A 12,861-nucleotide genomic window follows, 5' to 3' on the forward strand; every position below is an offset into this window, starting at 1 on the left:
AGACCTAAAAATGTCAAGGAGAGACTATCCAAATGCATTTTGTGTAAAACCACAACGTTTCACTAAGTCAATAAAGACACGTTGATTAACCTTACTTTTAGTTGTAGAAGTAGTAAAGTTAAACAACTGGACAAAATCTAATGGCAAGGTGGTTGATATCTGTTTGTATTCCTCTCAGATCATTTGCATAGCTTATGATTCATTCCATTTCAGTTGTTATTAGGAACTGCCTCAATGCCTTTGTCCTAGCATGGTAGCAAAAATGTCATTTTTTAATGGTCCTTTCATTCTTCCAGTTCTCTGAACTTTCATGGGATGATTTAACTTTGTATACTGAAAACTATTTCTGACTTGTTCAGGCGATCACTAGATCAGTCTTAGAATAATGTCCTTGCTTCATGGGATCTAGCCCAGTGGTTTTTAACTGAAGCTCTATAAGACTTTTAGCATTTCATGAAGAGGTTGCTTAGAGTGCAATTTGGAGGGCCAACCCAAGAGCCTTTCTGTCCCCAAATTAATCTCCTGTCATCCCACGAATGTAAACACATTTAAATTTTTAGTCTTCAGAAAACTTTATTAAAATGTAAATATTCTCAGAGGGTGTTAAGAATTATGACTTTAGATATTATCGAAGGCCTCAGTTAGGATTAGTAAGCAGGCTCATGAAAAGGAAACACCTTAAAGAGTGAAGACAGGGGATCCCTGCAAGAAGGAGAAGGGCCTCCATGAGGAAGAGATCCAGGGACTTAACACTGATACTTTACACTGGTGATGTTCCTCTAACCGTGTCAGCAATTGGTTATGCGATTTTCAACTCAACCTTTGAAAGAGCTGACATTAGAGAGCATGTTGTTTGCAACCAGTTTTCATGCCATTACCAAAAAGTGCTATACCCTACTACAAGAACAACTCTAGAGTCCTGCGAAAGAGATTTAAAAAGAAATCGACAAAAAAAATTGCTGCTTGAAATTACAGATTCAGTCCCTGCAGCATTAAAAACAACGAAAAGAGAAAAGCTATTATACGTACTCCATAAAATCCTGCACTTCATCCATGATGGAAGGTTTCCTGATCAGCTGTGGGTAGAGGTTTGTGTAGTGGTCATTCATGTGTCTGAAATGATACATGAAAATTACTACATTTCTATTTTTATTCTTGGATTTCTCCATCACAGTAAATTATTCAATCATTTGGTTAACTAGGATGTCCCTAATTACAAACTCTCCCTACTATCTTTTTTCCTTAATAAATGCAGAGTTTCAAATTGGGAAATATTTACAATATATAGAAAAGGATAGAATATTGAAAACGCCCAAGTATTCACCATTCAACTTTATTAAATTATTATATTTTGCCACATTTGCCACATATATTTAAAAAATCAAACAAAAAAGTAGAGTCAAAGCCCCTGTGTGCACTTCCTGATGCTAATTCTTTTCCCTTCTCCCAGGAAGTAATAACTTCAGTCTCGAATCTGATTATTCCCATGCATGTTTATATGCAATTACTACATATACATTTAATTAACCACAAATAATGCATAGAATTATCATGTTCACAACACACTATAAAAAAGATCATACTGATCACTCTTAACTTATTTATCTCAATATGGTTTTTGAAGAAATATCTACGTTATCTGCTACTTAAATTTATTATTTTTAACTGCTGATACTATTCCATGGTATGACCATATTCATGTATGCATTCCCATGATGGACATTTAACTGATCTTTTATTTCTTCCTATTATAATGCAACTTCAAATGTTTTTGTATATGTCTTTTTTTTTCACACATTTGCATGTTCTTCTAGGACATGCACACACACACACACATACATACACATATGAATAATAGTTGGGGTAAGTATTCCATATAGCTATAAAGTAACTAGATATTGCCAAACGGTTCTCCACAGTGATGGTACCAATTTATATCCCTACTTGCTTATATGCTACACTTCTTCTTCCACAGCCTTACCAACACTTCAGATTGTGAGACTTTTCAACTTTCAACAATTTGATAGGTTTTAAATAGTCCCTCCATTTAATTTCCATTCTTCATAAGATTATTGGGCATTTGTAATTATTTTAAAACTTAAATTAAAAATGTCTCATATGGTGTATACTTAATAATTCTAATTGATTAAAATAATCCACTTACATTCACTGGGATTTTAATTTTCTTGGAGTTCTTTCTTTCTTTCTCTTTTTTTTTTTTGAGACAGTCTCACTCTGTCGCCCAAGCTGGAGTGCAGTGGCGCGATCTCGGCTCACTGCAAGCTCCGCCTCCCGGGTTCACGCCATTCTCCTGCCTCAGCCTCCGGAGTAGCTGAGACTACAGGCACCCACTCCCACGCCTGGCTAATTTTTTGTATTTTTAGTAGAGATGGGGTTTCACCGTGTTAGTTAGCCAGGATGGTCTCAATCTCCTGACCTTGTGATGTGCCCGCCTCAGCCTCCCAAAGTGCTGGGATTACAGGCGTGAGCCACCGTGCCTAGCCTCTTGGATTTATTTCTATAATCTTTTCTGTTTTCCATTTACTATCCCTTTATTTGTCCCCTCTTGTATGTTTTCTTTGTTTAGATAATACTTCTGTTATTTTCTTTTCAATTCTGCTGATTTAAAACCTATAGAATGTATTTTTATTCTTGACATTAAAAAGATATAACTAGTATTTTCTTATAAAGTCTAAATGAGTTTTATATTTCTCTCTTCCTCCAAACATACAACATATTTTAGCACATTTTAACTACTCATTGACATCCTCCATCATGTTATTGTTCAAAGATTTAGTTTTACCTTTTTAATTAAAATTTTTTATTTAAAAATTATTTTCTTAGGCCGAGTACAATGGTTCACACCTGTAATCCCAGCACTTTGGGAGGCTGAGGTGTGCAGATCACGAGGTCAGGAATGTGAGAACAGCCTGGCCAACATGGTGAAACCCCGTCTCTACTAAAAATACATACGCACAAAAATTAGCCGGACCTGGAGGCATGCACCTGTAATCCCAGCTACTCCAGAGGCTGAGGCAGGAGAATGGTTTAAATCTGGGAGGCGGAGGTTGCAGTGAGCCAAGATCATGCTATTGCATTACAGGCTGGGCAACAGAGCAAGACTTCATCTTGGGGAAAAAAAACATTTTCTTTTTAACCTTTACAATTAAATTGTATTTTTTGTTTGTTTGTTTCTTGTATTAATGATTGTTCCTTATACACCACACTTTCCCTCCTATTATACTTGGTAAACTATAGCCTCTAACAGTGTAATGAAGTCTTTGGGTGGTAAACTGTTTTAATTTATGTATCTGAACATATTATTATTTTGCCCCTCCTCTTGGATGATTTAAACGGTTGTAACATTCTAGTTAGATATTTCTCCTCAATACTTTTAAGATAATATCTTGATGTCTTCTGACACTGTTGCTGATGATCCACAATATGCTTCCTAGCTGAGATTCCTTTGTAGTTAATGTCTTTCCTTTCTAATAGCTTTTAAGATGGTTCCCTTTATCTTCAATTGTCTACAGTCTCATCTGCTGCATTATAGCAATTTAAAAGGCTGTGTCTTCCAACTAAGGACTTGTGTTTTTTGTTTTTTGTGTTATTTTTGAGACGCAGTCTTGCTCTGTCACCCAGGCTGGAGGGCAGCGGTGTGATCTTGGCTCACTGTAACCGCCGCCTCCCAAGTTCAAGCAATTCTCCTGCCTCAGCCTCCCGAGTAGCTGGGACTACAGGCTTTTGCCACCATGCCTGGCTAATTTTTGTGTTTTTAGTAGAGATGGGGTTCTGCCATGTTGGCCAGGCTGATCTTGAACTCCTGACCTCAGGTGGAGATGGGGTTTTGCCATGTTGGCCAGGCTGATCTTGAACTCCTGACCTCAGGTGATCCATCCACCTCAGCCTCCCAAAGTACTGGGGTTATAGGAGTGAGCCATTGCACTGGGCCTGTTTTTTCCATATTGATAAATTCTCAGCAATTACCTTGTCAATTATTGCTTATCTGCAATTGCCTCTAGTCTCTTTTTCTGAAACTCCTAATAGGTCTATATGAGAGTTTCTCAATCTAATTGCTATGTCCAATAACAGTTTTTTCATAAGTTTTACCCTTTCTCTCTTTGGGCTGTGTATCGTATAAATCCCTCAGTACTAATATCTGATTCAGAATTTTTTATCTGATTGTGTCTAGTCCAGGGTTTGTGTATGTACTGAGATTTTTAAACATTTAACTTCCATAATTTTCTTTTACATTTCTAACAAGCTCTTTTAAGAAATCCGTCTTTTTACTTCTTACTCCTTGTTTAACAAATTCTCCAAGTTTTCTTTCATTTATCATTTAAAGCACTCTATGCAAATGTAAAGTCTTTGTTAAACCATTCTAAAAATTAATCTGGAGTATACTCACATTGTTGATTTTGTTAACTATCTTTCCATTTCTTTGTGGATTTTGGAACTTTGGTGTGTAGGCATTTTTCTTTCCCCCTCTCTGTCTCTCTCCCTCCCTCTTTCCCTGTCCAAATGCCTCCATCTGAGTCCTAGGAACCAGGCCTTACAGTGCCTTTTTGGGACTTCCGTCCTATGGAATATTGCAGCGATATTTGTAAATAACTAAACCAGCATGTGAATGATTTGGCTTTTGGTTGCCACCACCTCCCCACCCCCAAGCTTACCATTTCTTATAAATCTATAGACTAGGACTTACATCACCAACACTATTTTGTGGCCTCCTTTCTACAAGCAGTTAAAAGCATCAAAGTTACTTCTGGCTCCCAGCCTTGACTCAGCTCACTCAAAGCATTGAGGCCCTCACCCATCAGCAGGTGGCTGCCTCTGCTGGCTTCAGGCCAAGGGCCAGTAGATCCATATTTGATCACTTTGTTATCTGTTCAATTTCCGGTAGAAGAGACATTTAATCTTGTTCTGGAGCCCAGCTGTGTTACTGTGAGGTTTTATTTCTCATATTTTCCCTATAATTTGCTGTAAGTTTAGAGCAAAGAGGAAGTCCTTGCACCCTCTGGACTGAATGTTTACCTACAGTCCTCATTCTGGTTTTTATCTGATGCTTTTCACTGATGTAGGGACTTTAGAACTGGAGGCCATTCTGGATTCCAAGAATGGGAATTTGGCTCCTACACTTTGAAACTTTAGATATTCTTTATCTAGTAGTTTCTGGAACTGAAACTAATAATCTGAGAATAGTTTTATTGCTGGTGAAGTACACAACATTACGATCTTTTGAAATTTTTTATTTTGTGGTACTGGAATTTAATAAACTTTACCTCATGAGAATTTTTTCTTCCAATTACCTGTGTATATATATTAAATTGAATCATCACATTACACTATTATTTACATATAGTTTATGCTATCACATACCTTTGCTTTGATCCATTTAGTTACCTTCTACTACCTCTAAATACAAGAGCAAGAACAGCAATAAAGCTAGACAAGTGTGTGGGTGACAAGAAAGGGATCCTCTGTCCTGGCCTCATACTCTTAAAATAAGTTATATGAAGGCCAGCACGGTGACTCACACCTGTAATCCCAGCAGTACGGGAAGTCAAGGCTGGTGGATTGCTTGAGATCAGAAGTTCAAGACCAGCCTTGGCAACATGGCAAAACCCTGTCTTTACTAAAAATACAAAAAGCTGGGCATGGTGGCATATGCCTGTAACCTCAGCACTAGGGTGGTTGAGGCACAAGAATTGCTTGAACCCAGGAGGCGGAGGTTGCAGTGAGCAGAGATCATGACACCGCACTCCAGCCTGGGCAACAGAGCAAGGTTCCATCTCAAAAAAAAAAAAAAAAAAAAAAGAATTATATGAAAACAGTTTTATTTATTGGAAACAACTTGTGGGCTCTTCACTTACAATGCTCACTCAGGTAAAGAAACAAAAACTTCATACTTTTTATCCAAAGTCTTCCATCACTGCACCCTGCCTGGCTCCAAGCAGAGTCCCAGATCCCCCAAATTTTTCAGTCTGTTTCAAGATAAGGCAGTGGTTCTCAACTGGCATGATTTTTTCCCTTTAGGGAGCATTTCTGGAGACATTTTTGGTTGTCACACTGAGTGAGGGAGAAGGTGCAGCTGGTAGCTAGTGGGTAGAGGCCACAGATGCTGCCGAAGATCCCACAAGGTACAGAACAGCTTAGCACAGTGAAGAATACTCCAACCCAAAATGTCAATATTGTCTAGATGGGAGAATCCTTAAACAGAGGAACATTAATCCTGATTTGAGTGTCATTGCTGAGAATGTCTACTACATAACCATAGACAAGACAGATGGAAATACAGGAAGGTAACTGAGCCAGAATTATTAAAATTTTTCTTCTGGTTTCTTTTTTTTTCTTTTTTATAGATGGAGTCTCGCTCTGTCACCCAGGCTGGAATGCAGTGGTGTGATCTCAGCTCACTGCAACTTTTGTCACAGAGGTTTAAGCAATTCTACAGGCCTTAGCCTCCCAAGTAGCTAGGATTACAGGCGTGTGCCACTACACCCAGGTAATTTTGTATTTTTAGTAGACATGGGGTTTCACCATGTTGGTCAGGCTGGTTTTGAACTCTTGACCTCAGGTGATCCGCCTGCCTCGGCCTCCCAAAGTGCTGGGATTACAGGAGTGAGCCACTGCCCCTGGCTTTTTTTTTTTTTTTTTTTTTTTTCTTGTGTGTGGAGACTAGCTTTTTTGATTCTGACATTCAGTACAAGGGGAGAGAAACCTCCACCTTGAGATGAGAAGTGGGGGCCTCACCTGATCCTGCCACACACAGAAGCTCCAAGGAGTACATTCTTCTTGCAGTCTCTTCAGGTTGAAGCCCTTCTCTGATCCCTGGGCCTGGGACCCTACACTTCTGTGTGGCAGAGCAATGTAGTGTAACATTAAAGAATTCAGGCTTTGAGCTCTGAGTTTAAAGCTTGATTCCACTACTTCTAAGCTGTATCTCACGAAAAGCAGGATTCCAACTTCTCTATGCTTCTGAATTCTCAACAGAGACAACACTAGTGTCACCCTCATGGATGAGTCAGGTTTAGTTTCAGTTCCTGCAGTGTGTAAAGTCAGTAAGTTTCCTGCTAAGTTGGCTGAGATTTTGCTCACCTTTACCTCTTCAACACCTCTTCTACATGTTGAGATCAGAAAGACATGTGCACACCCATCTTTCCCAGAATATTTTTGCATGATGGCAATAACACATCAGTTAGCACCTGTCATGTGCTACCTCCTACGCTCTCCTGTTTGGAGTCCCTGAGTCAGAGACCATATTGGGTTCCTTTAGTGTTTCCCACAGCGATGAATCCATTTGTCTGTGGTAGCGGGGCACGTGCATGCAAACTCTGGGGCTAGATAGCCTCCTTTCCAATCCTGGCTCCTACTCACAAGCTTCGTGACTTTCCGCTAGTTACCTAACTTCCCAAGTTTTCATATAAATAATATGAAGATTATCATGATGCACACCTCATGGTATTGTGGATTAAATAACTCAACATATGTCAAATGCTTTGAACAGAGTCTGGCACGTTGTAAATGGTATATAAGGGCTGGTTATCATCGTCTTTGGTATTTTGTGGTCAATTTTAAATTACAAATAATTACTATTTGATACATCATTAGAAATTTTTGGGAGTGGGCCAGGCACGGTGGCTCATGCCTGTAATCCCAGCATTTTGGGAGACTGAGGCAGAAAGATTGCCTGAGGTCAGGAGTTCAAGACCAGCCTGGCCAACATGGTGAAATCCTGTCTCTACTAAAAATACAAAAATTAGCTGGGAGTGGTGGTGCATGCCTGTAATCCCAGCTACTCAAGTGGCTGAACCTAGAGAATCGCTTGAACCTGGGAGGTGGAGGTTGCAGTGAGCCGAGATTGTGCCACTGCACTCAGCCTGGGTAACAGGTGAGACTGCATCTCAAAAAAAAAAAAAAAAAAGAAGAAGAAAAAAAAAATTTTTTTTTTGAGGTGGAGTCTCGCTCGGTCACCCAGGCTGGAGTGCAGTGGCAAGGTCTCGGCTCACTGCAAGCTCCACCTCCCGGGTTCATGCCATTCTCCCGCCTCAGCCTCCTGAGTAGCTGGGACTACAGGTGCCCGCCACCATGCCTGGCTAATTTTTTTGTATTTTTTAGTAGAGACAGGGTTTCACCATGTTAGCCAGGATGGTCTCGATCTCCTGACCTCGTGATCCACCCGCCTCCACCTCCCAAAGTGCTGGGATTACAGGCGTGAGCTGCCTGTCTCAACATATTAATGTAAGTAAAAGGAGTTGCCTTTGAAGAATGTAGTCAGGAACCAACTCCCTACGTTTCTTCCTATCCTCAGTGCCAGGCACAAGGTAGGAAAACAAGTGTTTGTCGTGCTGAGTTGACTCATTCAAACTGTGTAATTCCAGAGGAGGGAGTTTCAGCAGCTGCGTGAACAACACAAGAGATCAGCTGCTTTATTAAAAACTAGAGAGACCAGGTCCCCATACGCTTATCACCATGCTTTCCAGATAGATTTCGTGTCTCATTTTATTAAACATCAATCCATGATTATTTAACAGCCTTTATATCATTCATGAGACATCAAAGGCTGAATCTGTAACTCTTAGGGAAGCATCCAACAGAGTTAAAAATCAGAGGAAGAATCTTCAGTTTGGTCAAGGCTGCTACCATCACACTGCATTACATGGAAATGTACCTCATACTCAGAATTTGTTTCGAATAGAACTGGAACACTAGAATTCTATTAAACCTAATTAGCATGTAATAAGTAACGGCTGGGAGCAAAGCACTATGCCAGACATCTGGGGTATATAAAGATTAACAAAATAGGGTGGCCGTCAGGGCACTAACAGGTGGTAGAGGAGAAAGCTGGAGCTCTAATCCAGTGGGAATGAAATCTTAAAAAGCTTCATCAAGAAGATAGCATTTGCCGGGCGCGGTGGCTCACGCCTGTAATCCCAGCACTTTGAGAGGCCGAGACGGGCGGATCACGAAGTCAGGAGATGGAGATCATCCTGGCTAACACGGTGAAACCCCGTCTCTACTAAAAATACAAAAATTAGCCGGGCGTGGTGGCGGGCACCTGTAGTCCCAGCTACTTGGGAGGCTGAGGCAGGAGAATGGCGTAAACCCGGGAGGCGGAGCTTGCAGTGAGCCGAGATGAGCCACTGCACTCCAGTCTGGGGCACAGAGTGAGACTCTGTCTCAAAAAAAAAAAAAAGAAGAAGAAGAAGACAGCATTCGAGATGGGCTTTGAGCTGCATCAAAGACTCTGCAGAGCAAAGGTCCTCTCAGGCTCTTGGTACCACATATATGGGAAGCCCCTCTTTGAGAAGGGTGGGAAAATGACCACAGTCACAAACACTAGACAGAGTCGACAGAGAGGTCATCTTTCATATTTAGGAAACCTCGGGCACTCTGTGCTCCAAGTAGAGAAGGACTGTGGGAGCACTTCCATCCAATGCCTTCCAAACACGGTCCCCATTTGCCTTTTGAAACCCACCGTCCTTCGATTGTTCAACTGAAGCCTCCACTCTTCGTTCCTTGTTTTTGTTTTTGTTTTCTAAGATGGAGTTTCACTCTTGTTGCCCAGACTGGAGTGCAATGGCGCAATCTCAGCTCACTACAACCTCCACCTCCTGGTTGGAGCAATTCTCCTTCCTCAGCCTTCCAAGTAGCTGGGATTACAGATCCATACCACCACACCAGACTAATTTTTATATTTTTAGTAGAGATGGGTTTCGCTATGTTGGCCAGGCTGGTCTCGAACTCCTGGCCTCAGGTGATCCTCCCACCTTGGCCTCCCAAGGTGTTGTGATTACAGGCGTGAAACACCATGCCCGGCCACTCCTCACTCCTTGTAAATGCAACTTATTTCAGACTCAGCGCCTTTATTCAGTACTCTGTTCCATTACATTCTGCTAGGAATGACTTTATCCCTCTTCCCAGCCAAACCCAGTAGTTCTCTTCTATCAAGCACCAGGCCTACAACTCACTTCTTCCAAAAGCCTTCTTTGACTATGCTGGCCACTGGGGTGCTTTACTCTCTTGTACTCTGTACTTACGGCTAACAAGCTCTTTTGAGGTTGTTCTCTGCAGTAGAGTTGCAAGCAAGAGTGACCTAGCTTTTCCTTAAGGATGTAGTTTTAGAAATTCTAGAGCTATCTCTGCCCCACTCCTGAGCATTCATCCATGGGCTGCTGCTACTGGTCTGAAAGGAGGGCAGACTCAGATCCTCAAAGCCTATATCACAATTTGCAGGAAGTGTTTTTGTTTGTTTGTTTTTAAAGTTTTCAAAGGCTGACTTATACACACCAACTTTTCTTTGAAAGGACATGGCAAAAAGGCAAATTAAACAAGAAAACAGTTCCTGAAGAGTAGCTGAGTGTCGTTTTTTAAGAAACAAGGCCGGGCGCGGTGGCTCAAGCCTGTAATCCCAGCACTTTGGGAGGCCGAGACGGGCGGATCACGAGGTCAGGAGATCGAGACCATCCTGGCTAACACGGTGAAACCCCGTCTCTACTAAAAATACAAAAAACTAGCCGGGCGACCTGGCGGGCGCCTGTAGTCCCAGCTACTCGGGAGGCTGAGGCAGGAGAATGGCGTGAACCTGGGAGGCGGAGCTTGCAGTGAGCTGAGATCCGGCCACTGCACTCCAGCCTGGGCAACAGAGCGAGACTCCGTCTCAAAAAAAAAAAAAAAAAAAAAAAAAAAAAAAAAAAAGAAACAAAATTACCAGCCTGGGAAACATAGTGAGACCTCATCTCTACTAAAAATAAAAAAATTAGGCAGGGCGTGGTGGCTCACGCCTGTAACCCCAGCACTTTGGGAGGCCAAGGCAGGTGGATCATCTGAGGTCAGGAGTTTGAGACCAGCCTAACCAATGGAGTTGAGAGAAACTCTGTCTCTACTAAAAATACAAAATAGGCCATACGTGGTGGCTTATGCCTGTAATCCCATCTACTCGGGAGGCTGAGGCAGAAGAATCACTTGAATCTGGGAGGCGGAGGTTGCAGTGAACCGAGAATGTGCCATTGCACTCCAGTCTGGGCAACAAGAGTGAAACTCCGTCTCAAAAAAAAAAAAAAAAAAATTATTTGAATGTGGTGGCTCACACCTGTAGGCTCAACTACTGTGGAGGCTGAGGTGGAAAGATCTCTTGAGCTCAGGAGGTCAAGGCTGCAGTGAGCTGTGATTGCGCCACTGCACTCTAGCCTGGTAACAGAGCAAGACCCTGTCTTAAAAATAAACAAACAAATAAATAAATAAATAAATAAATAAATAAATAAAATGTGTACTTTAATACAGGCCTGGCGTGGTGGTTCATGCCTGTAATCCTAGCACTGTGGGAGGCCAAGGTGGGAGGATCACGAGGTCAGGAGTTCGAGACCAGCCTGGCCAATGTGGTGAAACCTCGTCTCTACAAAAAAATATAAAAATTAGCTGGTTGTGGTGGCGTGCACCTCTAGTCCCAGCTACTAGGGAGGCTGAAGCTCGAGAATCACTTGAATCCGAGAGGCAGAGGTTGCAGTGAGCCGAGATTACATGACTGCACTCCAGCCTGGGCGACAGGGAGAGACTCTAACTCAAACAAACAAACAAACAAACAAACAAACAAACAATTTTTACTCTAACACAGAAGTGTTTTTTAAAAGTTATTATTAGAATGGCTTCTTTTTCTATAGACTTTTTTGGTTAGTGAATAAAGTTACTCAAGAATAGGTCAATGCTTTATATAAAAAGTAAAGGTGAAATGATAAAGCCACCTTCAAAAGTGGCTGCCATGAGATGTTAAAGCTTATTTTTTTCTGAGACATAAGAATGTCAGAGGTGCCACCTTTGTCAAAGCCCTCTGAATCTCTGTGAGCTCTAAGAGTAACACCAACAGAAATATCCAAGGGAAACATGTGCACTCGCAGAACATTCTCAGAGATTAGCGCTGCTTTCTGCAGATCACATAGTTTCCAATAACCCATTGTATATGTCACTCATGAGTTAATCTAACCTATTTATAATCACACAACTGTGGTTCAAATTGTTTCTTCCAACTCACGACTCAACTTAAATAACACGATCAGAATTCAGTGGAAACAGAAGTGGATAAAGATGTGGAGAAGTTCAGATTTTCACCTGTATAAAATGGTTTTAAACATGTTAAAAAAAATCTGATTCCATTTATGAAGTTTTATCTATCGATTGAATATATCGCTGTTAAGGAGATTTGTATGGAAGAGTAAAAAATTGGGTATAAAAATAAAAACAAAAATTTGTAGTTTGAATCAAAAAAGAGCAACCAGAGCCCAACAACTAGTCATTCGACATCTGATACAATCTCCAGGACCAAAAGTAGATTAAGATTGACATTTCACTTACGATGACTAAGGCAGTAACAGCCCAAATAAAGTTTGGTGAAATTGCACTCAACAATCTAGGTCACAGAGAATAAAAGAGTCAAGCAAAGTCATCAAGACACTTTTTATATCAAAGGAGGGATGAGAGTTGATTAGATAAATTGCAACTTTATTTTCCTTAAAGCCCTCTTCTCTAAAAGACATGTAGTCTGATTGCATTATTATTAATTACATCCTTGTTACTTTTATAAGGCAAGGCAAGGACACTAGAATCAAGTAACGGTAGAACTAGAGGAAACATTTATTTTAGACTCATTATAATTTCAATTTAAAAATCTCTGCCCACATGGAGGTATTGTTTCAAGATGGCTGGAAATAAATGCACCAACCATTTATTTTTAATTAATCTTCCCTGCAAGTTGTTCTCAAGGAGCGACCCCACCTCTCATTTGCTTTCTACCGGACCACAAGTGACTAGTAGGCTGAAATGACTTTGCTGTCCTTTAAAATCATTTCATTTCTGGGTATGGTGGCT

General features: G+C 41.0%; 1 protein-coding gene across 1 annotated transcript in view; it reads right to left on the bottom strand.

The window, feature by feature from the left end:
- The window catches only part of PLBD1 (phospholipase B domain containing 1), a 65,671-nt gene that overhangs the window by 36,976 nt on the left and 15,834 nt on the right, over positions 1-12,861 (bottom strand). The window contains exon 3 of the mRNA XM_010368457.2: positions 1,030-1,113. Within this exon, the coding sequence (XP_010366759.1) occupies positions 1,030-1,113 (84 nt within the window). The remainder of the gene's footprint in view (positions 1-1,029; positions 1,114-12,861) is intronic.

Source organism: Rhinopithecus roxellana, chromosome 10, assembly GCF_007565055.1.
Source record: "Rhinopithecus roxellana isolate Shanxi Qingling chromosome 10, ASM756505v1, whole genome shotgun sequence".
NCBI lineage: Eukaryota > Metazoa > Chordata > Mammalia > Primates > Cercopithecidae > Rhinopithecus > Rhinopithecus roxellana.